The 26400-nt window shown below is 47.9% G+C and overlaps 1 protein-coding gene across 2 annotated transcripts in view; it reads right to left on the bottom strand.

Annotated features, from left to right (window-relative positions):
• NPDC1 (neural proliferation, differentiation and control 1) overlaps nt 1–25138 on the bottom strand; it is a 716939-nt gene extending 691801 nt beyond the window's left edge. Inside the window, exon 1 of one of the 2 annotated variants that reach the window (XM_069609739.1) lies at nt 24935–25138. In XM_069609739.1, the coding sequence (XP_069465840.1) occupies nt 24935–25019 (85 nt within the window). In that variant the 5' untranslated portion in view covers nt 25020–25138. The remainder of the gene's footprint in view (nt 1–24934) is intronic. The other variant, XM_069609738.1, reaches the window with a different exon arrangement.
• Nucleotides 25139–26400: the final 1262 nt, after the last annotated feature.

Raw genomic sequence — 26400 nt, 5'->3', positions numbered from 1 at the left:
GCGGAAATTATTTCTTTTTTGTAAAAGGCTGATTGCTTACTTAGGTTGTTCTTATTAGTCTCTGATGGATCAAGTCTCCATATTTTCTCACAACGACGTTTCTCATGTCTAATTGCTTTTAATTGTGAACAGAACCATGTATTCACGTGTTTAAGGGGTTTGCTCTTTCTCATCTTTAGGGGTGCTATGGCATCAAGGGCTGATAACATCACTTTGTTATACGAGTCTAACATAGTGAATGGGTCTGTGCAATCTGGGATAAAGTTAAGAGTAGGTAGGATCAGGGGGATGAGATTTTCAGAGGTAATGTTTCTTTTGTTTCTAGTGGGGACTGCTGGGGCTACACTGTCGGTATGCAGAGGATGTGAGGCCTCTAATGAGAACATAATCAGATGATAGTCAGACCAAGGTTGGGGCATGATAGATAGGACCGTGATTGGGCAGTTATGCTCGGCAATCCAGTCGAGGGTTCTGCCTTTCATATGGGTAGGACATGTAATCTTTTGGGTGAATCCTAATTCCTCTATGGAATTGTTAATTTGAGTGGCATTAGAGTCTAGAGGGTCATTGAGTCCAAAATTAAAATCTCCTAATACAAGTCTCTGGGATGAGCTTTTCAGGTTGTTAGAAAGGATATTTGTTAGTTCTTCTTCGAAGAGTCCTAGAGGGCCTGGAGGTTGGTAAATAAGGTGGATAGTTACAGGTGAGTTGGTTATAGTTAGCTTGGCAGTAAGGGCTTCACAAGAGTCTGTACTATGAGGTGGATCGAGTTTCAATGTGAGGTTGGTTTTGTATATTAAACCTCTGCCTCGAGAGGTGGTACGAACTAGTCTAAGGAGGGTATAGTCATCTGAGATGTCTAGCAGAATTGCTGGACCAGCTGCCGGGTGGAGCAAGGATTCTGTGGTGGCTAGGAAGTCTATATTATCATTTTGTAGTAGGTCTGCAATCTCTGTTGCGTGGGCGACCATAGAGCGTGCATTTATAAGTGCACCTTTTATCGTTGGCTCAACTGATTGGGGCAGTACAGTGCATTTCGGGGTCGTAGTAGTCTCTCGGAAGAGTCTACTATTGAGTTGAAGGTGGTGTCGGCTAGTTTTCCAAGGGCCAGTGGTGGCATTATTAGGCACTTTTTTAGGTAGAGAGTCATACAGTCTTAGGAGTCTAGCATGTAGATTAAGGTTCCTCTGTATTAGGGTGGAAGGTCTAGTAGTCATGTTAGTCTGCTTGGAGGGGTTGTGTGCAGGTGACAGTGGTAGGAGGTATTGTATCATAGTGAAATCTTGTAAGGTGATTATATAAAGGAGAGCCCTTAGTAAAGCTGTATAGAGCGGGGGTAGGTACATGGCGTATACGTAGGTTATGTGTTTTTGGTGGGCGGTAAGGTATGTGGAGTCTGTGTGTTAGTAGGCTATAAATCGAGGATGGGGCCTTGAGTAGGGGTCATACCTGTGGACCTGTGGATGCACAGTTCTAGGATTTCAAGACTTGGACAGGGAGCACAGAGTAGAGTAATGCTAAGAGGAGAGAAGCGTTGGCTTCTGTCTGGCAAATCGCATGGGTTAACGTGGTGGAAGCTAAAATGCAGCGAAAGGCTAATGAGTAGACGTTCACACAGACTAAAATAGTAGCAGAATACAATGCCGTGAGGGCCGTTATATGGCAAATCACGTAGATGGCAGAGCTAAAATGCAACGAGAGGCTGAAGACTAGACATGCGCACAGGCTAAATAATATCCAAGTGTCATGCAGCATGGGGCTGCTGTCTAGTAAATCACTCAGCTTAAATAATGCTGGGGTACAATGCAGCGAAGGCTACATGCTGGGAGTTCACGCAGATTGTGATAGAAACGCGCAGTAGTAATAATGCCAGGTAAAGTGGAGGGTGTGCCAGGTGCACAGTACGAATGGTGTGCGAATGATGTGGACAGCAGCAGGAGTTCGCAAATGCGGCGTGGTTAGTGGAACTGAGTTAAATACAGTGAGGCTAAACAGGTGCAGTAAATCGTTCACTAATCACAGCGGCAGTGGATTCCGCGGCCGTCGCGATCTTGCAGGACTTATAGCATAGCATGCGGAAGATCATAGGCAACATGAACAAAGGCAGTAGGTGTAGGCAGCACATGCATAGGGCAGGTCTATGCAAAGGTATGGCAAGTAAAGCCGGGTGCATAGTTCGGTTGAGCTGTATCTCCAGCGTAGCATGGCGACACGCCGTTGACGCTCGGTCAGCTCAGTCAGGGGATGGCCTTCTCTCTGGCCTTCCCTCGCATTTGTCGGCTCTCGCCCGTCGGTGATAGGTGGCAGGCTATGTTGCTGATTGCAACCAATCCCAAGGCAGCAGTAGATAGTATGCAGTCAGGCATACACTCGTACAAGGTCAGGCGCGGCCAGCACAAAGCACAGCAGCCATTTTAGATAACTCTAAACAGTCAGGCTTCGGTAAATACGAACTGTTCACAGGCAGTGTACACATGGAATCAGCAAGCAAATGAGGTGGATAGCTTGCCAGATTATAGCAGGCAACGTGCTTCAGAATAAAATCAAATTTAGATGGGATTTCGGCTATGACGGTCCGCGATGTTAAGAGGGGCTCTAAGGCAGCTAGTAATATGCCTGGAGCTTACCTCTTCTTCACGGCATCTCGGGGACGACTGCAGATCCTCCTTTTAAGGAGGGTCAAGGGTGTTTGCCCCCCTAACACCCTCCCAACTTTTGTGGCACACCATTATGTCCGCCTCTTTTGGCAGGAGGACCCTTTCCTTTAGAAGTCAGGTCCCCCCAACATTTTTAGAAAAGTTACTCCACTTTGGAACAGGTGGTTGGGACTCCACACACGATGGTGGACAATAAGCTGCAACTGGGCCCTACACTATGCATTCTAGGGAGTCTGGGGGCACTCTTCTCTAACAACACATGAGAGGTGCCTGGTGGGACTGGGCTTGGCACTGGCGAACAGGTGCATTGTGATGAAGGGTGGGGGGGGAAGACTGGATGCACAGGTGCATGGTACTGGGAAAACTAGTATACAAGAATAGGGGTGCCCTCAAAAACACAAGATCTGGGGGAAATGGATGCAGAGAGACCAAGAAGGTTGAGAGGGGGCCCCAGGTGGGGCAAGAATGTTCGGGCATTAGGGCTGAGGTGGAGGGTCTTAAAGGGAAGGATGGGCCCAATGAGAGAGGGTAGAGGTCGAGGGGAAGGGGCAAAATGGGTCAGTTGAGGAGCGTTTCTGTATTTGGTTCAGGGGCAAGGGGGAAGTGGTGTGGGTGGAGGGGATGGGGGATATGTTTGGGTAAAATGTAGTTCAAATTGTACCATTGATTTTGCTGTATCAACAATTGTTAAAATTCAAAAATGACAGTGGTATCAAAAAAACGTGACTTCACCCCTTTGAATGAGGTAGACATTGGAGTTAACCAATGAGGTAATCGATCAGGTATGGCTTTATTTATTGCACGAAGTAGCCCTATGAAAATAGCACATGCAGTAATTTTGCCAGGCACAAACAAGAGGGGTTCAGGAATTTCTCTACTACCAGTCTATATTCTGGGTTAGAGTCTCAACCAGAGTCTTTAGCTCACCATCCTTTCACAGAAGAGAAAATTCCATTACTTATCAGTCTTTGTCCTGCCCAAGGGCAGTCCAGCACCGAAATGCATGGCAATTCTCTTCTGAACAAGAGTACTATCAGCAAACCAAGACATAGGTTTCGGCCTGGTTGGGCCTCGTCCGATGGAGATACTCCCAAGTAGCTTTGGGTTTTCACCCTAAGTTACTAGGGTAATCCAGAGGTGGAACCCTTGCTCACTGTTCTTAGAGAGTAACAGCTCCACCTCACTGACGAGGCCCAACCAGGCTGAAACACGTGTCTGGGGATGCTGTTGGTACTCTTGTTCAGAGGAGAATTGTCTAGCATTTCGGTGCTGGACTGCCCCAGGGCAGGACAAAGACTGATATGTAGTGGACATTTCTCTTCTGTGAAACGATGGTGAGCTAAAGAATCTGGTTGAGACTCTACCCGGGATATAAGGCGGTAGCTGCAGATACTTCCAGAACCCCCCGCCAGGTCCATATTTAGGCTGTAATTCCAAATAGCCCACCGCTTTTAATGTTTACGCCATGAGGCAGTAAGCAGGACTGAGCAGGATTTAAATAAATGACTTGCAGACACACTTCTCAGCAGCAGTTAAACCACTTCATCTTATTAGAATATAATACATATAAAACGGATATTTGTTTTCATATTTTTTGTGGGAAAAAGTTTCCCATCAAGGGAATGTTGTGGTACAGTCCATCAAAGCACAACAGATGCCTTATTTGTGACCACCAAGAGTGTCGGAGCAACAACCTGACTCACCGGAAAGTGTCCATCTTTTTCAAGATTGTGATGCTTCACACTTCAAAATTGCGTGCACACATCCAATATACATTTTATTCTCAACATATAGATTTCTATTCATTGAAGTTTTGTACTACGAGTCCCGTGATCCCTCACCATAGACTTTGCTGGCTGGGGTAGGTGGGAGGTGTAGTCCAGAATATCATTTCTGAAGGCTCCGAGCTATTTTCTGTAGCACAGCATAGGTAACCACGATGTTGCATGTGGTTAGATGGATGTAAAGTGCCACTCCTGCCCAGCCCAATTAGTGCATATACCGAAAGTGCGAATCGAGTAAGACAAATGTACACTTACTGGGATTCTAGTGTGTATGTGGGCTGCTTTGTACCATTACTGGCCTCCAAACATTGGGTTCCCGAAAGGGGTGCATGAGAGGAGAATCATGGGGTGCATGTGAACATATGTGTGCAAATGAACATGGGTAGGGGGGCGTGCGTCAGGGGCTTACCAACTAACAAGGTTTCCCTGCAATTTCGAGTTTTAAATTGTCCAGCAATGGGAGAGTGCCGGTACAGGAAGTGGTAGTGTGTTGCCTCTGGAAAGTTGGCATTGACACTCGAGATGATGTTGGAAGCGTCACACGCTACAGCGTCTTCTGTTCCTGCACAGGCGTTACGCGTGTGCTGGTGATATAAGGACCACATGGGTGCAATTAATGGCCCCACACACCCCTGGGAACCTAGAAATGTCAATCAAATGATGGACTACGGTTGCCCTCCTCCAATGTAGCTCGGCGTTTTGGGGATACGCACCTGGCCCTTTATATTATGATGCGTGTTCTGATTAGTGTCCTGGGCCCCTCATTCTAGTGGACAAATCAGTTGGAGCAAGTGTTCAAAGGTATTTTTGGAGAAAACCGTGTGCTTTTGGGAAGTCCTACAGTCTTGAATGGTTAATTTGATTGCTTTGTGTGCATTCTGCCTACCTGGCATGTATTTTGTGCATCTTCTGTGCACTTACTCATCTCTGAAATGCTGTACACATTTATTTATGGCGAATCATTAATGTGTGCCAATAAACCTTTTTGATAATGCGGACCTTGGTCATAAAGCTTGCAGAGTGGGGTTTCTCTGGGAAGGACTCCAGTGGTTTCATAATGCAACCGGAGATGCTGAGGTGACGGGACAAGTGACAGAGCAGAAAACAGTGGACCGTGATGTTAGATTCAGCCCCATGCAATGGGTTCTTCTCAAGGGACAATCTCATCTGCCCCGGTTACATGGCAAAGTCTCAAAAACTAGATGGCTTCTGGTGAAAAGGTTGTGGTGTCCACATGTCTGCATTTGCCAAGAAGCCACGTGCTACAATCCATTTAACTCGGCACGAAATGTTGGACATGGGCCTGGAAAAGGACACGATTCTGAAGATGGGATTGGGTACGAAGAGGGTGTGCGTTAGTGAGACTGGGACTCACCACAGGGCAAAGTAGGCACTTAAGATATTCTAGGGGTAGAGTGCAAGGTGGACAGATATATGACCGTAGCTGTGCAAGGCTAGAGCTGAGATGTGAGGCAGAAGCACATGCCAAAATGTCATATCACAAGTTCTGCTCGGGGACCTCATGTCCAGCTATCCCAGACCCTGGATTCCGTTTTTTAGGATGTGCAAGAGACAGGGTGAGTGAACAGTGTCTCGAGTAGGTATATGAACTCCAACATCCCAAAACCCAAAGAAAAATCTCAAGGAACATTTCCGGAATCGCTGCGAATTTGACCCGAACAAAGAATAAGTCAAACCTCTGGTTCGGTTCATTTACTACTCATGCTGGAGGCCCTAGCTGAGAAACATCTAGAGTGGGCCCAGAGCCTACACTGAAGGGTTTGCTTCAATTCACGCCCACCGCATACTCTTACGGACAAAGGGAAAGGAATGGTTCCTCAACACCTGAAACACTTTTCTATTTGAGATTATTCTGCCAGTGTATTAGAGAATAAAGAAGCAAGCATGCCCTTTCTGAAAGAGATTTTCCAGCTGATACAGACAGCCACTAAGGTTTATCAGCACACTGGTTCAACCCGTTGCATGTTTGCACTCGCTACTAGCGATAAAGGACTATTAGCGAGTATGCAATGGTGTGCTGTGTGTATGGCGACAGTTGACAGGTCGAGTGACTTTTTATGGTACATTGTCGTTTCATCTACCACTTTTTTTCCTAAGTATTTTTCGCTGCATTTTTTTCTAAAAAAAACTTCAAAACTTTCATTTATATTGGGAGTTCCCACCCAAGCCTCCCCTTCCCTATATTCGAAACCCTACCCCAACACCCTAACATATCCCTTGTAACCCTTTACCGCCCGGAATATTTCAGAGTTTTTTCCAATGAAATTGCATTTAAAAAAAATACTTGGTAAAAATCCCTGTTGATGAGCCTCTTAAGCAGTTTGCGACTTGACATTTTTACCCCCGTTTTACAGTAGAAACTTGTTTGGGTTGCCACCCTTCAGAAACGAGCAGGATTACACGGCAAAACGCATATTACCCTAAAATGTGATAGCCGGTGATTGTAGTCGAGTTTTACACAGCTTTTAGTTGAACCCTTTCATAATTTCTGGAACAACGATCCATACATCCTTACTATGATTTGGGTGTTTACATTCGTTTATGATACAGTGAGTAATGTTCATACCGTTATATATTCCTGTGAGTGTTGTCTTTTTCGAAATGAAGCTGAAATGATTTTTGCTTTGATCAGTGAGGGTAACAGAGGAAAGGGGAGTATCCTTGCACTGAGGGGCATCAGGGTCAGCTTGGCTGGACACCAGTGGACACTGGGCGATGAGCAGTGAGCAGCAGCCTTAAGGCTCCACCAATGACTAGCTAAGGTTAGGGTCCGTGGCGTTGGTTGGGGTGGCCTAGCAGGCTGGCATTATACCTTTGAAAATGTTGAAGAACCTGCCAGTCTTGCTGTCTGCCAGGGAGCGACCCCGCCTCTGTGGCTCTACTCAGTCTAACCATACACATGGCTAAGGTTAGTTCCTGTGCTGTTAAGACTAACTCCCCCCCACACTTGGGGATGCATGAGCAAGCTTGCAGACCAAGTAAGATCAAGCAGGTAGGGTTGCAGTGGTCTGTCCCGTGTGGCACGTGCTACCCCTGGAATCTGATTGGCCACCCCAGGTGACACCCCAGTATCCTAAACTATGACAATTAAACTAAACACAGGAATGTAAGACACCAATGTTATATGGATAGTGGGGACAAATAGCAAATTAATGCTATTCAGACGTGCGTGCGCGCACTCGTACTTTCATGCCACCTCTGCATAAGTCAGTGCCGCACTTGGGCCAGAACATCTGAACAAGCCACGGTCTGTAGGGTTGGAAGCAGAAGGATTGTGCCGCCTGTGGCATCGCTCTATCACAGCATGCAATGTTACCATCAAGGATGCAGAGCGTCTGATCCAAAAGAACGACTGCCCGTCCTCTGAGAAACTGCAACGAGTCATTTGATCTCGCTGGTACTGTGGCGTGTACCTGCACGATGATGTCGCTGTTTGCAGCCTGGGGCAGGGGATACAATGAAGAGACCGTGCAAACCCCCGTTTGTATCACAGCCCGTCACCTTACGGGAGCCTGGGCAATGCTGTCACCTTTGAACCCCTGGATGCAAGGTGACGGATGTAGCACAGTTAGCAGCGAGATAAAGTGGCCGAGGAAGGCGCGATAACAAATACGAACACAAAAAAGCACATGTACTCGCGCCTCTTAAGAACACTAGAATAAGGAAGGGCAGTGGGTTCTGCGAGCATCCCTCGCTCAGGCTGCCCAGCAAACAGAGCTCCTCCCGAAGGACAGTTACCCGGGCTCGCCCAGCCAGGTAAACAGGCGGAGCACCGCATACCTGAGAAAAGCCATCGTTCCTGTTTGAATGGCACGGGAGCGGAGCGCAGTATTGCGAGGGGCATGCCACGCCTCATTTACAATCCAAGCAGAGCAGGCTCACGTCTGCCCTTTCCAGTAGTAAACGTTTTGAAAATCACTTCACGGTGCGGCCAAACACAGCCTCTGGTCACACGTGACACCTGCAGCAAACCTTGGCTTCGCAATCAGCACTCTGGGCCTTGTAGTTTTGCGTTCCCATTCTAACTATGGGTATATACACTCCCACAATGCAAAGATCAGTCGGGCACAAAAGCCAGCACTATCTGAACAAGTCACACACTACATGGCATGTCTTAAGCTATGGGCGGTCGCATTTTTTTTTTTTATTCAGGCACTTTTCGCAAAAGAAAACCCTGAGCCTATGCTGCACACCCCACCCCACCAACCAACAGTGTTAAAATGAGAATCACGACCTTGATCTCACTTCATACGTTTAAACTTCACTTTTGCAAGAATTGAACACCAGGCAGCAGTGGAGTGGCCTGGGGTGGCACGTCCGTCCCCTGGGATCTGATTGGCCAATGTCCACACCAGGTGCCACCCTATTATCCTAAACTGTGATCATCATGTGTGTGTGTGTGTGCTCGTAGTTCATGCCACCCCTGAATAAGTCAGTGTCCCACTTGGGCCACCCCAGTCAAAAGAGTCTGGACAGGCCACTGCCAGGCAGGGCCTGTTTGACAGAATTTGATTTTGAAGGCTCTGTATCCAATAGTATGTTAATCGTTTTTCTACCGTGCCAGTCACCACTCCTACATAGAGCCGCACTGGGACATAGTGGGGGCATCACCCGGACATCTTCACCCACATAGGGTGATCAAATGTCCTGGTTTTTGCTGCTCCGTCCCCCTTTCTTGGTGGTAGGTCTTCATAGCTGGCAGGCAGGAATGCCCAATCTCACACAGAAGAAATTCTGCATTTTACGGATTAAGATAGTGGTAGTTTGTGATCAATTAATCACAATATGGGATCATTCCACCAGGAACACTTAAACCTCCTTCTCCTCCAACTGATACTGAAGTATAGTGCCACTTTCAAGAGTTAGTCCTACTTTTATGTTAGTTGCCCTGTCCCAGTTGTTTTACTTTTTTAATCTGGTCACCCTAACGGACTATGTCTAAGTGCAAACTGTACGCACCTATGTCCTCCTGCTCTGTGCCCCTCGATATCAAAAGCGCAGTGGCAGGGAGAACGCTTCGCCGCTGAAACTACAGCTCGCTGGCAATCATAGTTGCAGAGAACTCCGCTGCCCACAGGAACGCCCCAAAATCCTACTCTTTAATACTTCAGTCTACCGTTTGGAGTTATGACATATCTTGGATTTTCAGCGCTAGGAAACATCTTGCATGGAGCAGTTTGCACCATTATAACCCTTTAACATAATATCTACTCAAGGCTACAGCAATGCTACAGTGTCTAGAGAAACACAATGAAACTGCAACAAAGAAGGGCGATTCCCAGATGTGACCCCTGACCTTATGACAAAACTAAAAACAAACACGTTCACTCGAAAAAGAAGGGAACTACAATAAGATCAAAGGGTTGAGATGCTCATATTGGCCATAAACCTATGAGACCGAACTATTCAAATAACAGTGTCATCTTTTATTGGCGATCAGGGAATGAGGAGTGCCACTGTTATGAAATAGCGATTGGCCGATCAGGAATTCATCAAACACAGGAACAATGCCCAAAGCGTCTTTCTTCCCAATTCTTTGCACATATTGCATGTTAATTAATTGCTATAATAGCATGAGAAAGTGCTTATACAAACAAATGAGCATAGGTAATGAAACACACCTTATCCAAATCAGCAGTGTGGCTTATTTGTAGGCATGGGTTTGTCATTTGTCAGCTTCTACCTAGCCAGGAGATGGCAAGAGCTGGAAAATGGTGCCATTATCTGGGCATATGATGTCAGTCAAAACTGCTGGCTTTGCCAATGCTTGTTTTTCATAGTACGTCAGTGCAAGAAACAGATGTGCAGAGACACACATTGTTTATACAAGCACATGGCTGAATGCACACTTGGTTAAGTCAGTTATATTACACCAGAACTTCGTTTGCCATTTTAAATCGCCCCATACATTCTCAGAAGACTAGTTAGAACAAACACTGTCCGGCCCTGTACGGCACAGCGTTTTATGTTATTGTGTGCTAGAGCTAGCCCAATGAGATCCCAGAAAGAAGAAGGTAGTGAGTGAGTATTGCCATGCGTGAATAATGTGCCAAACACCCACAAGTTGCGTCCCTCCTTGCATCCCCCTCCCTCCTATCTGTACTCCAATGCAAGAGTTACAGCTTTTAGCGCCACCCAATACCAAAAACAAAAAGGTTTACTGGGAAGCCTTCAGTAGGAATGCACTTCATATACCTGTTAGTTAGGCCAATTATTCTGTCTTGTATCTGATAGCTTATTACAATGTAGACTAGACTCGCAAGTGTATTTCCCTGCAACAAAAATTATCTGGTGATATCAAGATCATTACGTGTTACAATGCCAATTGAATGTACGCATGCGCGAGCCACTGTTTGGGCTCACGCATGCGCGTTACGAATAAACGCGGCCAGTACGGCAGTTGCCGCCGGGACCGCCACAGCACCAGACGTGTCCGAGAGTCTTACTCAGTATGAATGCGTGCGTGCGTGTGTGAGGCGGCACAGGGCCCATGCTGATGCTAACATTGGCGACGAGGACGGCGGCTCGAGGGAGGATCACAATTGCGTTCACAATTAACATCAGTACTTCCTCTGACACTGCCCAAATCCGACGCTGATGCGGTTGGCCATCTTAGATTCCGCTTGTGGTGCAGTTGCGGCCCGCGAGGGTGCTCGTGCGCGGCCCACAGGCCGGAAACAATTTAATTTTTGGAACCTTCGCGGTTATCCTGAAAGGAGAGCCGCGGTCTTGGCCTGAGGGGCCTTCTTCTTCGAGTCCATACAGGAGAGCCAGCAATTCAATCCACGCCCCTAGGCCCAGATCAAGGGTGTCACTGAAAAGGAAGCCTGCACACCACCCAGTCAAGTCATCCAGGTCAGTGGGCAGCAGTGAAGAGGTGCTACAAGGGAGCAGGTTTGCGGCCTCAGCCACGTGAGTGAGCTGCCTGTGCGACCTGCAAGCATGAGTGACCCTGATGAGGAGACTGCGGCACCCGCAAGAGGGGCACGTCGGCAGCATGGCACTTTGGCGCCCATGCCAGAGTTCGACACATCAGGCCCACCCTCCAAGCTCGGGCCCATGTGGCTCACATGGATAAAGAAGCTGGACATGTTCTTCAGAGCGACTGGGGAAGATGACGATGATGCGAAAGTCGCTATACTTCTGTACTCAGCTGGAACGGAGGTGCTACGCATCTATGAGTCACTAAACATTCAAGTGGTGGCATATGCTGCCGTCAAGATGGCTCTTCAAAACCACTTCATTCCGCTTTCTAACATGGACTTTGACAGGTTCGTGATGTGTGGGGAAAAACAACATGACGATGAGTCCCTGGATCAGTCCTGTGCACGACTGTGCCAACTATCGAGCACGTGCAGGTGGGACAATGAGGAGGTGATGATCAAGAACCAACTGATACAAGGCTACAGTTCCAGTAAGTTGCAGAGGCAAACCTGAGAGAACCGGGAATGACTTTGGCTCAAATCTTGGACAGTTGCAGAATATATGAACTAGCTGAGAGCAGGGGGGCTAAAATGGACGCGGCAGTACGCCCTAGCAAGGGGGAGGAGGCTTTCGCCCTAGGGAAGTCAACCCAGTCGAAATCCAGGTGGAGCCAAAAGCGCCAAGACACGTCTCCCGCCCAAGGGTCTCCAGCAGTATGCCAATATTGCGGGTACGATCTGCCGCACGCCGAGGACTGCCCAGCAAAGTGAAGGGTGTGTGGGAGGTGCAACACACCAGGCCACTACGCAAGAATGTGCCGAGTGGCAGCTCCGGTGATGACATAAAGGGGTCCGGCGAGAGCAAGTAGGAGCAACTTCAGGAGGCCACGGAGTATTGCTGCAATGGAACAGGACACACAGAGACTGAACATTGCTGAGGAGGAAGAAGACGATGAAGAAATCTTCTTTATATCCAATCTTGGTACGGGAACCAAGAAAAGGAGGCAACCGATGCTCCTGCGTCAATGAGGACGGGTTTGGGGGTGACCTTTATGTCCACAACACAGGTAGGAGTATTCGTCGCACCGGTCACTCACAGCCCCAATGCAATCAAGGCTCGTTTTTATGTAACCAATGTCAGCCCCCACTCCCTCCTGAGCTGCGCAGCATCGGAGGCCCTCAACATCATCCACTTCACGCTAGCAGTGTACCAGGCAGACATCGACCAACTCCTGAGCAAGTTTGAGAACATCTTCCAAGGGGTGGGCAAGCCGAAAGCAGCACCGGTTCACCTACACATCGACAAAACTATAAGACCTACTGCTGTTAAGTACAGGAGGATACCCTTCCACCTCAGAACGCAAGTGGAGAAAGAGTTACAGACTCTAATTGAAATGGATATCATCGAGAAAGTTGAAGGCCCCATGCCCTGGGTATCGTCAAACGTCGTGGCTCTCAAACCAAAGCAACTAGGTGCTGTCTGCATCTGTGTGGACATGCAACTACCCAATGCAGCGATAAAAAGGGAACGCCACATTACCCCAACGCTGGACGATATAGTGAGTGAATTACAAGGGGCCAAAGTATTTTCAAAATTGGACCTATGTTCTGTGTACCACCAGCTCGAACTCCACCCGGAATCTAGATACATAACAACCTTCACCACCCATGAAGGGCTATATCAATTCAAGCGTTTTAGCTTTGGCAAGTCCTCTGCTGCCGAAGTATTTCAGAACACAATCAGGGGTGCGCTGGCTGGTTTACGTGGAGTTCTCAACCTGAGCGATGACATTTTGGTGTCGGCGTCATCGGAAATTAAACACATGAAGCGGCTGGAACTGACACTGCAAAGACTGCAAGAGCTGGGCCTGACACTACACCGCAGCAAGTGCAAGTTCTTCAGGGAACGCATAGAGTTTTTCGGATTCATCTTTCATGCAAAGGGGATCTCCCCCGACCCAGAAAAAGTCAGCGACATACGCAAAGCCGCTGCACCAGAGTCACCAGCTGAAGTGTGCAGCTTCCTTGGAATGGTGAACTACTGCGGCTGTTTCATAAAAGGACTAGCATCACTCTCGGAACCTGTCCAAGCCCTAACCAAAAACGACGTGCCATGGACGCGGGACAAAAGGGAACAAGAAGCGTTCCAAGACATTAAGATGGCTCAATCTGATCAAGACACCATGGCCTACTTTGACCCTACGGTTGAGCCGGAGACCGTAGTGGACGCCAGCCCCGTGGGGTTGGGAGCCGTACTGATGCAGGCGGGCACACAAAGCGGCATGCGTCCAATTTCATATGCTAGCAAGGCGCTGTCAGAAACGGAAAGAAGATACTCCCAAATCGAGAGAGAGGTGCTCGCCATCTTGTGGGGCTGCTGGCACTTCCGCCTCTACATCCTTGGAAAGCCGGTGGTCGTAGTCACCGTTCACAAACCACTCATCCCCATTATGGCCGGAGGGTCATCAAAACCCCCACCACGCATTGATCGCTGGATGCTGTAACTCATTGAATATGGGGTGAGACTCCTTGACGAACAATCCCGCAGACTACCTGTATCGCCACACAAACAGCAAACGAGAGCAAGGCCAAGGGGAGATCGTGGCATGTCAGGAACTTATACAAAACTTTGTGGAAGTGGTCATGCCCGTAGCACTGTCCAGAGAGGTCGTCACCAAGGCATCCGATGAGGACGAAATCTTCAAAATAATTCAATCGGCCATCCGGAGTGGAGAGTGGAAGGAGGTTCTAAACAACAACGCCAGGTGGTAGGCGAGAGCGCAACGAGATCTGCAGGCGCTGTGGAAGGTGAAGGACGAGCTCTCGATCTCAGAGGAAGGCATGCTCCTACGAGGCAGACAGATTGTGATTCCCTGTGCACTAGTACTCAGAGTACTTGAACTCGTGCACACAGGTCATCAAGGAGCTGCGAAGACAAAGGCGAGATTGAGGCCAAAGGTATGGTTTCCCGACCTAGAGGATCGGGTGGATGGGCACGGGCGGAGATGCTTGCCGTGTCAGGCCGCAAGCCCGGCAGAAAGGGCACCTCTCATCAAGTCCATGGACAGGAGCGAACTACCCTGGGGGACAGTACACGCTGACTTTGGCTCAATGGGCAGATGGATGTACTTCCTGGCCGTCGTGGACCAGTGATCAAGGTACCCCGAAGTTGAGCTAGTGGACTCCACCTGGTGTGATCACACCATTGTAGCCCTCGAGAAAATGTTTGCAACCCATAGGTTCCCGAACATCCTGTGTTCAGACAACGGGGCCCTGTTCATGGGGAACCAGTTTGCGAAATACATGGAAGAGAGGGGGATACAACACCGGAGGGTAACACCACTATGGCCAGGGCGAATGGGGAAGCCGAGAGATTTATGAGAACATTGAACAAAGTATTTGGGATCTCGGCAAATGGAGGGGGCGAACTAAAAAGAAACTTATTTGAGTTCTTGCGCGAATATAGAACCACCCCCCCATCAATCAACAGGAGTGTCCCCGGCTGAAGCCCTGTTTGGACGCTGCCCAAGAGGGCTCCTCCCAGAGCTGGAAGGAAGAGTGCCAGGTGTGATCGATGATGCCCGGGTGCACCAAGAAAGAGTGACCAGGAATGAGAGGGAAAGCGAGAGGAGAGCCCTACAGCAAAGAGGTAACGGTGGGCGATACGGCACTGGTCAAGAACCGCTACCCAGCAGGGAAACTGTCGCTCACATACGAGCCTAAACCCTGGACTGTGACTCACGTTAAAGGGTTGATGATAACAGCGGCCAATGAAACGGGAACAGTAACCCGCAACAAATCCCTATTCAAGAAAGTGGACTCGAACACCACGGAGAGGGCACTGGAAGGGACTTCGGCGACAGGAGCAACGGAAGTCGATCCCGAGGCCGACAGGAAAGAGGAGTCTGTGCCAAATGAAGTCGTACCACTGCTGACCCACGGGAGTAGCAGTCGGTACCCGATGAGACAGGAGCGACAACCCCCAGTGCGATTCAAAGACTACATCATGGACTCAGGTGACTGAGCCGGTAGCGCCCTGAAGTAAGCGACTCACATTGAGTCAGTGCTATGTTGCATTCTGTTATTTTGTTTCTGTTTAACGAAAAGGAGGGATGTTACAATGGCAATTGAATGTACGCATGCGCGTTACGAATAAACGCGGCCGGTAGGGCAGTTGCCGCCGGGACCTCCACAGCACCAGACGTGTCCGAGAGTTTTACTCAGTATGAATGCGTGCGTGTGTGAGGCGGCCCGGGGCGCATGCTGATACTAACACTTATGACAAGCTGTGCCAGGAGTTAATATGTTGAACTCCTTACTGCAGGTGTCAAGCAACCTTCAAAATATCATGGTAATGTGTTGTATTGTTACATATTGTCCTCCATATTGTATGAATTTTATAACTCGCAAAATTAGACATTTTCTGAAATGTCAGTCTGTTCTGTTCCAAAAATAATACAGGTTAGTGTTAACAAGGAAAAGGACTTAAACAACAATACCTACTCAACCCCGTTACAATCAGCAAGCACGGAACAAGCTGCAAGTATGTGTATAGCTTCATGGTCACATTTTGTACAACCAAATCCATCAACCAGTACCAGATTCTGCTAAAATAGCCAGCCTCTACAGCTATAACCAGCAGTTTGCACCTCCTGGTAATTTAGATGTTCCACATCAATTATTCTTTTCTTGATTTTTTACTTGTAATTGAAATTGCCATTCATACAGTGCCCTTTCCCCATTTGTATTGCTTCAATGCGCCTTGTGGTTGGAATACGTATGTGCATTCTGCCAGATTAGGATTTAGGAGGGCTGGCTATGCTCCAGAAAGCAGCCCCGCAGTCAGACACATGACATGGGTGGGTGCTGTTGGTGGATTAGGATAGTGTGCTAGTGCAGGAGACTCGATGTGCCCAGCGAGACAAACATTTCTCATAGGTTGTCGCTGAATACTAATGGCAGAGGTGTTGAGGCACATGTTTCAGTGTGATGTCTATGCAAGCTGCTAGACCAGATTTGCATAGCCATAGCTGCATTCTATAGCGCATGGATGCACAGCCGTGTCTATAGCATGTGTCCAGTGAAGTGGTGAGAGATATACATACCGTAAACTCGTATTGAGCTCATCTTTGATGCTGCTATCCTAGGTCCAAAGCGACTGGCTGGTCTCGCCAGCTGAGGACTGCCTAGTCTTGAAAACCTGAGCAGTGGGAGAGACGCTGAAGTCTAAATGGACCGCAGCAGAAGGAGAAGCACCCAGACCCGAGACACACAATGTTCCACTTTTTGAGTAGACTATGTTCAATTCCATAACAAACTGGAACATTTTACATGTTTCGGTACAATAAAATATGCCATTTAACTAAGCCTTACGGCAACCAGAGGGCTGCACTGTAAAGGGATAACACGTTTCCCATCCTGGGCTTTCCTTTTAAAAACAATTAGTATACGCGGCTCATGCCCAAAATGTTCAATTAAACAGTGCTTCAATTGAGGGGATACTCTTAAAAGTTTAATGATAGCCCCGGACTGAATTGTGGTGTCACTCTGGCATTGAGCTACCTGATCACCCCGTGTTTGACCGGCCCAATGGCTGACATTTTGTTTTAGCATATTTTTACTCTGCCAGCGATAGGAGCCGCTAAGCTCAAAATGTGAACTTTACATGATCAATTGGAGTAATTGACATCAAGACTCCAATGTGGGCATCGCTAATGGTTCCCAACACACCATCTCTGTGCTGACAGTTCTGTTTTGTGAACCTCTTTAGTAATGAAAGCGAAATGACCCATATCCATCAAAAGAGAATTGACTACAATCACTATGATAAAAATCACAATTCATGTTCATTTGCTGGCACGAGTCCGATGGTATAAACCTATCTGACAATGAAAGAAATAACCTAGATTGTGTGCAATATAGAGGACGCTGGCCCGCCACTGTATGATCCTGGCACCCCAAAGGCCTTCCTTTTAATTTTCACCCGATCGGCACGCTGCTATCGCTTCAGAGTGGGCCCGCCACCTCACGCTGCAGAATACAGAGGCTGAAAAGCTAAACTGCACAATCCCCCTCTCAATGATAGTTAGGACCACCACCTGAAATGATGCCATGAGTAAAACGAAGTTTAAAAGATTAACCACGTGAGGGATTCTCTTGGATCTACTAGGCCTGCAAGCACCCAGTTTAGTTTTTACATCACATGCATGAAACTTGAGTTTAAAATGTAATCTGTTAATTTGGCAATATGAAAATTGTGTCATTTCAAATTTACTTTGTTTTGTATTATGGCGATACAGACCTTCCTGTTACATCTACATTACAGTATCACACAGAAAAAGGGCAAGTACACGATCATTACGTCTTATATTTAATTATCAAAAAGACTATTATTGTGTTCCCTATATCTCACCCTGGCCAGACGAACACCCTGTCCCTCCGCGGTGTTCTCACCCTTGGTTGCAAGGGTGTGCCACCTATCTAACAGGATAGGAAGAAGGGATACGCTAGCCCCATCACTACAATGAAAAATGTGTTCTTAGTAAAAGCTCGATCTAGGAACTCGTCCCAAAAAAGAGTTGGGGGGATTTTGGTGAAGCAGTTCACATGGGAGTATTTGGTAACTGGTACAATACCATAGAGTTTATTCACCCTCCACGAAGTGTGCTTGACCTCAGAGGCGAAGCCAGGATTGTCTAGCAAATGGGGCATGACGCTAATGTAGTTGGGCCCACTGCAATGACACAAATATCTGTAAATGTCCACACAGCGCTGCTGAGTGGGCATTTACAGATTTTGGGTGGGACTTGCCCCTCAGGCCCTACCCTGCCTACGCCTCTGCTTGACCTACCCATAAAACAATTTCTTAAATAAAAAGAAAAGAGTGAGAACACTCTCAAATCACATATTGTCTTTCAGATTTGAAACGTTTGTCTGCTTATTTTACTTTAGCACATTAATGTCCGCAATATTCATTATTGCATTTGTTGGAAAGCAATTTGGAAAGACACAACAAATGTAACTAAAACCAATCTTGTGTCATATAGGCATTGGTCATTCATAATTATTGTTTTTCAGCATGTATCTCACATGACTTAGATCGACCAGTTCGATTATGTCTTTTTTGAAATCATCTTCAGGACTCATTTCTTTGTTTGAGGCATCAGTCATCCACCCATCAGATATGAAGGGGCACCCAGCCCAACCTAGGAGATAAAGTCAAAATGACCAGCTTTTACCCGGGTTCTTTTTAGGGAGCTAATTTCTAGTGTAAGCACCAAATGCTATAATCAATATATTGTACAGTGACATTTTCTTTATGTATCGCTCTCCCCCATAGTCCATAGGAACACACCACATTCCAACATTTCTTAATTGTGTCTAGGGCATCTCAAAGCGAGACAGAGTCTCCACATTTGTCCCCCAGCACACGCTTTTTTCATCCTTACTTCTAAACTCTTCGGGCCATAAGCACAACAATTGCACGAATGAACAACTACAGGCCCTTGACTCCCTGGCACGGAATGACAAAATCCTCATAAAACCTGCCGAAAAAAGGGGAGCAATGGCGATTATGGATCTCGTAGATTACAATAAAATGGCTAACTGCCTGTTACAAGATGAGAAGTGTTACAGACGTTCACCAGCAGACCCAACGGCATCGATCTGAGCATTGATAGCCCCAATGGTAGAAGGGGCTCTCGCCGAGGGATTTATGTCTGCACAAGAAGCGGCTTTCCCCATGCCGGACCATCCCCGACTGCTAGCCTTCTATGCCCTTCCGAAGGTGCATAAGGGAGCGACACCTATACCAGGGAGACCCATAGTATCAGGGATCCAATCAATTCTAGAGCCACTATCACAATATGTGGACATATTCCTAAGAGACAATGGGGGTCATTACGAGTACGGCGGTAGGGGGTTAACGGCACCGGTAAGGATGCCAGTGCCGTTAACCCCCTACCACCGCATTCCGAGGTCTCTTAGTGGGTCCCACTAGGGCTGGCTGGTTTTACCAGCCACCCTTAGTGGGACCCGTTAAGGGACCAGGGAGCTATTTGCGGGCCCGTTATTAGCTCCTTCCCCATTCCCATTGAGCCCTATTGGGGCTTGAATGGGAATGGGGAATGGTTTTCGGAATGGGGACTTACCGGGTCCGCAAGGGTCGGAATGTCCCAGTAAGTCCCCATTCCGACACCACAGACCGGGACACGGGTTTGGAGGCAGCCATGGTGCTGTTAGCACCATGGCTGCCTCCAAACTCGTAATGACCCTCAATGTCCCAAAGATTAAGTCTTTTGTGAAGGATTCATCATCAATGTTAAATCTCATGGGGTCATTTGCTTTTGATGCAGAAACACAATGGCTGGTCACCATGGATGTAGAGGCTCTTTCTACGAGCATCCCGCAACAAGAAACCATAGAGATGGTGCGTAGACACCTTGAGGCAGACATCCACCTGTCAGGAGGACACGCAGCATTCATCACAGAAAGCCTTGCGAATTTCTATGTGGAATACTTCGAAATTGAGAATATATATCCCGCCACAAATCCCTCCTACGACCAGATTAAAGTATCTCTAAATCATGCGAGATAAAGGCTGAAAAACAATAATTATGAACAACCAGTGCCAATATGACACAAGATTGGTTTTAGTTACATTCATTGTGTCTTTCCAAATTGTTTTCCAAAAAATTCAATAATGAATATTGCGGAAATGAATGTGCTAAAGTAAAATAAGCAGACAAACGTATCAAATACGAAAGACAATTTGTGATTTGAGAGTGTTCTCACTCTCTTCTTTTTATTTATTAAATTGTTTTATGGGTAGGTCAAGTACACTTCACACAGGGTGAATAAACTCTATGGTAATGTACCAGTCACTGAATACTCACACGGGAACTGCTTCACCAAAACACCCCCACCTACTTTTTTTGGGACCGGTTCCCATATCAAGCTTTTACGAAGAACGCATTTCTGATTGTAGTGATACAATCCTGTCCGATAAGCGGCACACAATCGCAACCATGGTAAGAACACCCCAGAGGGACAGGGTGTTCTTCTGGCCAGGATGAGCTATAGGAGGATGAAAGGCTGAGAGCATCCAACACAGATAAACCAAACACATATCACACACGATCATCCTGAGACGAGTGTTGATCTACCCTTCCAGCAAATGGCACACTCAAATAAACCTCATTGCTACCAAGTGTTGAAAACAAAACAACAAATCCAAAAACAGGACGCACTCCCCAAACATAAAGAATACACGTGCCAGATGGCAGTGAACAATTGCATTTATTTCACTCCAGAGAAAGGGAGCGAGTCGTATGACCCATCATGCCTGCATCAATCATGGTTATAAAGTGGTGATATAAAGAGAACCTATATCTCAATACATTTACCAAAGGAGATGGAGTGTATTTGTTCTCAATGTATCAACCTTATACCGAACCCCTGCGCAGAGCACCCTACCAGTTATCACTCGACGTGTGGTAGACAGCACATTACTGTCTTTGTTGAAATTGGCAGGGTTCGAAATTGAGGGGAGCTGGGAGCTCTTTAGCTCCTGCTTATAGCATAGAAGAGCCTGGTTAGCGTAAAGCCCACTTCTACTAGAAGCTACTTGTGGCTCCCCAGGTCAACCAATGCCAAACAAGCACAACTATGTGCATTTAACTCTGTGCATTAGGGATAATCTATATATAAACATTAGGATACATCTATATGACATTTAAAGCATAAGGGGTCATAAATAATGGATCCAAATATATGTTTGCATTTTATGTGGAAGTCAGATTTGTATAACGCAATATACTAGCTCCTCGTTCCCCAGTGATAGCTCCTGGTGACGGGTTACTGCTGGATACCAAAGAGCTGCTTGTAGCTCCTGTTTATCCAATCCTAATTTCGAGCCCCACATCGGTGGAGGAAAATATCACAGGGCTGCCACTGCTGCAATGCATTATCCCCCCCTTTAGGTAAGTTAAGTTCTGTCACCTACTTACTGTATCTGAAAACCCTGATTCACTCATTATATATGCCAGTGGGTCAAGCCTTGCATTCGCAAGAAGGGACGTGTCCAATAGACAGCCTCATTCTACAGACAATACCACCAGCAGGCCACAGAATCCAAATAAGGTGCATTATTTGTTTTTTTTTTAACAGATATAAATCAAAAACAAACCTCTTATAATAGAGTAAAAAGCTTTACAATGGGAAAAAAAGCCAAGCAGTCCTATAAAGCACACGAAACAATCTGCTGTGACATGCACCATGGTATTAAATGCTATAGAGCAGTGGTCTTCAAACTGGGGGCTAGCCCCGCTAGTGGGGCCAGAAGGATATCCGGGCAGGTGGGAGTGCAGACACTCCAAAAATTGATTAAGATAACTGTTAATATAAAAAGGATTATAGTGACTGCTTTTAATAGAAAAGGTAAGCAGTAGGTAATCTGCTTATATTTTAAAGAGCCTGGGCCCTCCCTGGACATCCTTGGGTCCTTTAGGTTGGGGGCCCACATACAATATTTTTACTCGGGGCAAGTTGGTAACAAACAGTATGAATACCACTGCTATAGAGTAAATGGTGTCAACAAAGCATGAGCTGGGTCAGAGATGTGAACTATGCTTCTATTCTCATCATTGACCATGTGCTGCACTCAAGCAATATATGGCCACCATACTCATAAAAACCCACGAACAAGCAAACCATACGCACTGGTGTAGCGATAAAACACAGAAGTACACAAACAGCGAGAGTGCAAAACAAGAGAAAATGGATAGATTGCCCTCAAGCGACACAGCTGGAATATGTAAACAGTTAAACAGCACGAAAGCTGGAATAAATATGCATAATAAATGGCTAAAATAAATAGAGAGGTCAAGCAGACAAATTGCTGGCACAGTTGCCTGCAATATCTGTGCGGGAAGCCCTCCTGGCTGTCGCTCTGGGAGAGGGAAAGCATTACTAGCGGCTGGGCCTAGGGCATGCTGGCAGGGCCATTCACCAAGCAGCAAGCATGACCAACATGATATGGTGCTGTAACTACTCACCCTGAGCTCACAGTGGCAAAACCCAGCTACACACTTCCCTGGGGTTGGTGGACACTGCATGAACCCTCTCAGAGGTGGGTCATAAGCGACATCTCATCAGAGGGACACCCCCACCCAGGGTTATCCAACTCCAGGCATGGGTTTTCAGGATAACCCTCATTCCTATTGATGAGGTACATTTGCATACAATGATTCTAAATGTATGCAAATGTGTTCTCATGAATACTGAAGGACATCCTGAAAACCCACAAGGCCTGTAGTTGCACACCCCTGCTCTGGAAATACATGTCATATGTTCACAGGAAAATCCACCCACCTAGAAACCTACCTCCATCTCTGTAGTAAACTCTGCACATGTTCCTCGTGAAGTATGATATGATATGATAGGACATTTGTTACGCGCCTATACACAAGTGTTTCAAGGCACGATGAGGCAGAGAGGGGGAACAAAGGGAAGACAGACAACGATCTTACTAGGCCAGGTGTCATTCAGATCGCATAAGTGCATGGGCAGAGGGGGAAGGGAAAGTGCAAGGGGAAGGGAGAGGGGAAAGTGCAGTACAGGGGTAGTAGAATAACAGGATAAATAATAAGGGCCAGCTGGTGGCAAGTGCAGGGTAAGTGCAGACAAGTGCTGGGGAGGGGGGCTGTAGGGATACAGAGACAGTCCCGCAGTGTAGTGGTTGCCAAGGGAGGCAGTGCAAGGGGAGAGTGGCTGGGCAAGGGACCGAGATCGGTGAGAGTGGCCCAGTTGCAGATTCAGTGCAGTTTCAGTCAGGAATTTAGCAGGGGATAGGGGGAGAGAAAGCAGAAGCAAAGAGGAAGGTTTAGAGGTGCTTCCGGAACCAGAGATGGTTCTCCTCAAGTTTCAGGGAGGCAGGAAGGCTGTTCCAGAGGGAGGCCCCTGCCGCGGAGAGAGATCTACCCCCAACTCGTTGCTTGGAGAAGCGGCTGACCCTGAGGGAGTTGGAGGCGGATGAGCGAAGAGCTCGAGAAGGAAGATATTTAGGAAGGGAGAGTTGAAGGTATTTTGGCCCCCAGCCCCAGAAGGCCTTGTGGACAATGCAGAGGGTTTTGAACTTAATCCTCGCAGCCACTGGGAGCCAGTGCAGAGATTTCAGTCCTGGAGAGATACGGTCCCTGGGCTTGAGGCCAAGGACAAGTCTCGCAGTCCTGTTCTGGATGAGTTGCAGAGGGCGGAGAGTAGAGGCAGGAAGATTTAGATAGAGGCTGTTACAGTAGTCCATCTTAGAGAGAACCAGGGCTCAGGAGACAGTGAGCTTCTGGGGGAAGGAGAGGAAAGGAAGAATACCTCTGAGGAGGTGCAGCTGGTAGTGTGACTTCTTAGAGACGTCAGATATGTGAGGACAGAAGGAGTGTGTGGAGTCGCATCAACTGTGGGAGAACTAGCCCCTCTCCTACCAAGGAGTGAACGGATCCGCCACTTGGGGAAGTAACCCCCAAAGCCCTCTAGAATTAGTACCTATTCTATGCACATCCCGGCAGCAAGCTGCAGCGCCTTGATAGAGTAGTAAGACGCATGCTCTAGGGAGTACCACATCCACTCAGCTGATGTGCCCACTTCTGCTGGGGAAAGTATTCATTCTCTGGGGCAAACAGCTGGACTTTTCCAGTGGTGCATACCCCCAAGCTCCTATAAGTCAATGTTCTGCTTGCTTCATGGCGACTCACATGTACTTACTATCTGGCATGGGGTGAATACCCCAACATTCCCACAGGACAAAATCTCTGTGTTTTAAAGATAAACAGCCTTCACACCACACTAAGGGCACGCGTGTCTTCCCATCAGGTGTAACTTCCCACACGCCCTGATACGCAAATAACCAAGATCCTCCCATGGTCGCGTCCTGTCAGGGGGAAATACCCCCAAGTTTCCACGGTTGCCCCATTCTCGTGGGAGGGTAAATCCTTTCCGTGCCTCTAGCAGTACCACTCTTCACTCTCTTAGTGGTAAACACCACTTGCCAGAGTCTAGAGCCATTGTGTAAGGTGTGAAGAACCGCACTCCAGGCTTATGCCTAAACCCCTATGAGATGCATACGCCCACGTCACCCTCACAGAATATGCTTGATTGGCCACTGGTCACATATGCCATTTCTCCAAAGCAGCGTCCACCCTGTTCACCAAATTGTAAAAATCAACATCAACAAACACCGGGGTTTGCATGTCTCGTCGTATCAGTTAAACACACACCACATACCCGTGGCATTATCAGCACTATTAAGGCTGAGGTATAAAGTCACCCCTAAACCCCATCCAGACCCCGAGCCCACTTCCAGGAGCAGAGGAGCTTTCTTGCCAGCAGGACACGCGCGTCCTCACAGCAGTGTGTAAAACCCTCGCCCTCATCATTTTGCACAGATAGACTAGAAACAGAACGGAGCCACCCCTCCAGTGTAGCAGCAGCACCCCTGGAGAGGTACCCCGGCCCCATCCGACAGAGACCCTTGCACAAGACCAAGGCACAGACTCACCTGTCTGGGCTGCGGAGCTGAGCATTAACATCCCGCAGAGCAGCAGCAGCAGCCGGGCTCCCACGGTCGCCCTGGGAGGCTCCATGCTTCGGGGCTCAAAGCCTAGGGCGCTGCATGCTCAGGAGCGGCTGCAATCCGTGTCCGCGCGCGCCGCAGGCTCAGGCTGAGCTCACTCAGCCGGGCAGCAATCTGACAGAGCGCGCTCCCGCGAATCCGAGCGGTCAGGGGGCGGGGCCGCTGCGCGCCAGCAGGAGGCCGGGGCGGGGCTTGAGCATTAGAAAAGATGCGGACAGGGCGGGGCGAGTTGTGCAGGAGCTTCCAGGGGGCGGAGCCAATGCAGTTGGACAAGGACAGGAGAAGGGCGGAACACGCTTCCTGCAGGCTGGGGGGTCGGGCTTGACAGATTGTTTCAAGAGCAGGGAGCGGTGAACTATGGGTGGGGCGTAGATGTGAGGACAACCAGAGGCGGAGCCCAGATAAGAGGAAATAAACAGCACTGCTGCCTATTGAGGAAAGACAGTGCCGCGCATTTAAAGGAGAAAATACACACTTGACAACATTCTTAAACGCATGCCGCGCATCGGGAGCGGAGAGCACGCAGTCTCTCCAGTAATAATTCCAGTGGGACAGGTACTTCTGGTCTAGTGAGTGACACGGCCACTAGCTAAAGGTGCAGACTTCCCTGCGCTGTCATGCTTTATTCGTGTGACGGTGCCCCACGCAGGTTTTGTGATGTATTAATGAACTGGGATTTCCTATACTACACCCTCACGGTAATTAAAATAAATTCATATTTGCAATCAACTGACTCGCTCGCCAAGCCCCCTATAGGGGTTTTCACCCGTCCGGTGACACAAAAGGTTCAGCGCTATGCAAATGATGTGATGTCAGTCCATCAGAGGGTGACCAGGCAGCTACTGCCCAAATTCTGGACAAAGCGTTCATTTCACAGCCACAGACATGAGATACTGGTCTTCAGCATTGCATACTGCTGTCCAATGACCAGTGCTTTAAGTGGGATGCTAAATCAAGGAGGGGGGGCATGGGGCGCTCTCGATAGGGGTCGTGGCCTAAGTATGTGTACACATAGGCCATGCCCCTAATGAGAGCCCCCCCCTGGAGACAGAGTCTTGCGAGGTCCTGTGGCGGAAGCGGTCTCGCGAGACTCATAAGTGCATGCGCTGGGGGAAGAAAGCAGAGTGGAGAACGGTGGTCGCTGCTGCCGGAGCCACAGCGGTCTCCAGGCGCTTCTCCTGAGCAGGAGATTTCATAAAGACGCTGCACATTTAAAACTGCCTCCCTATTTATATGCATGAACATATATAGCAGCGAGGGACCTGCTATTAGTAAATACATAATCCTTTATGGTCATTAAACAAAGTTGCAGAATCCACCTTGTACAGGGTATTCATTTCACAACATAATTGGCGACAAGAACTACGGAGTGAGTCCCGCACGTTCAAGAT

The sequence above is a fragment of the Ambystoma mexicanum genome, chromosome 8 (assembly GCF_040938575.1).
Source record: "Ambystoma mexicanum isolate Mex_15411 chromosome 8, UKY_AmexF1_1, whole genome shotgun sequence".
Lineage (NCBI taxonomy): Eukaryota > Metazoa > Chordata > Amphibia > Caudata > Ambystomatidae > Ambystoma > Ambystoma mexicanum.
This window is presented reverse-complemented; position numbering and strand designations above follow the sequence as displayed.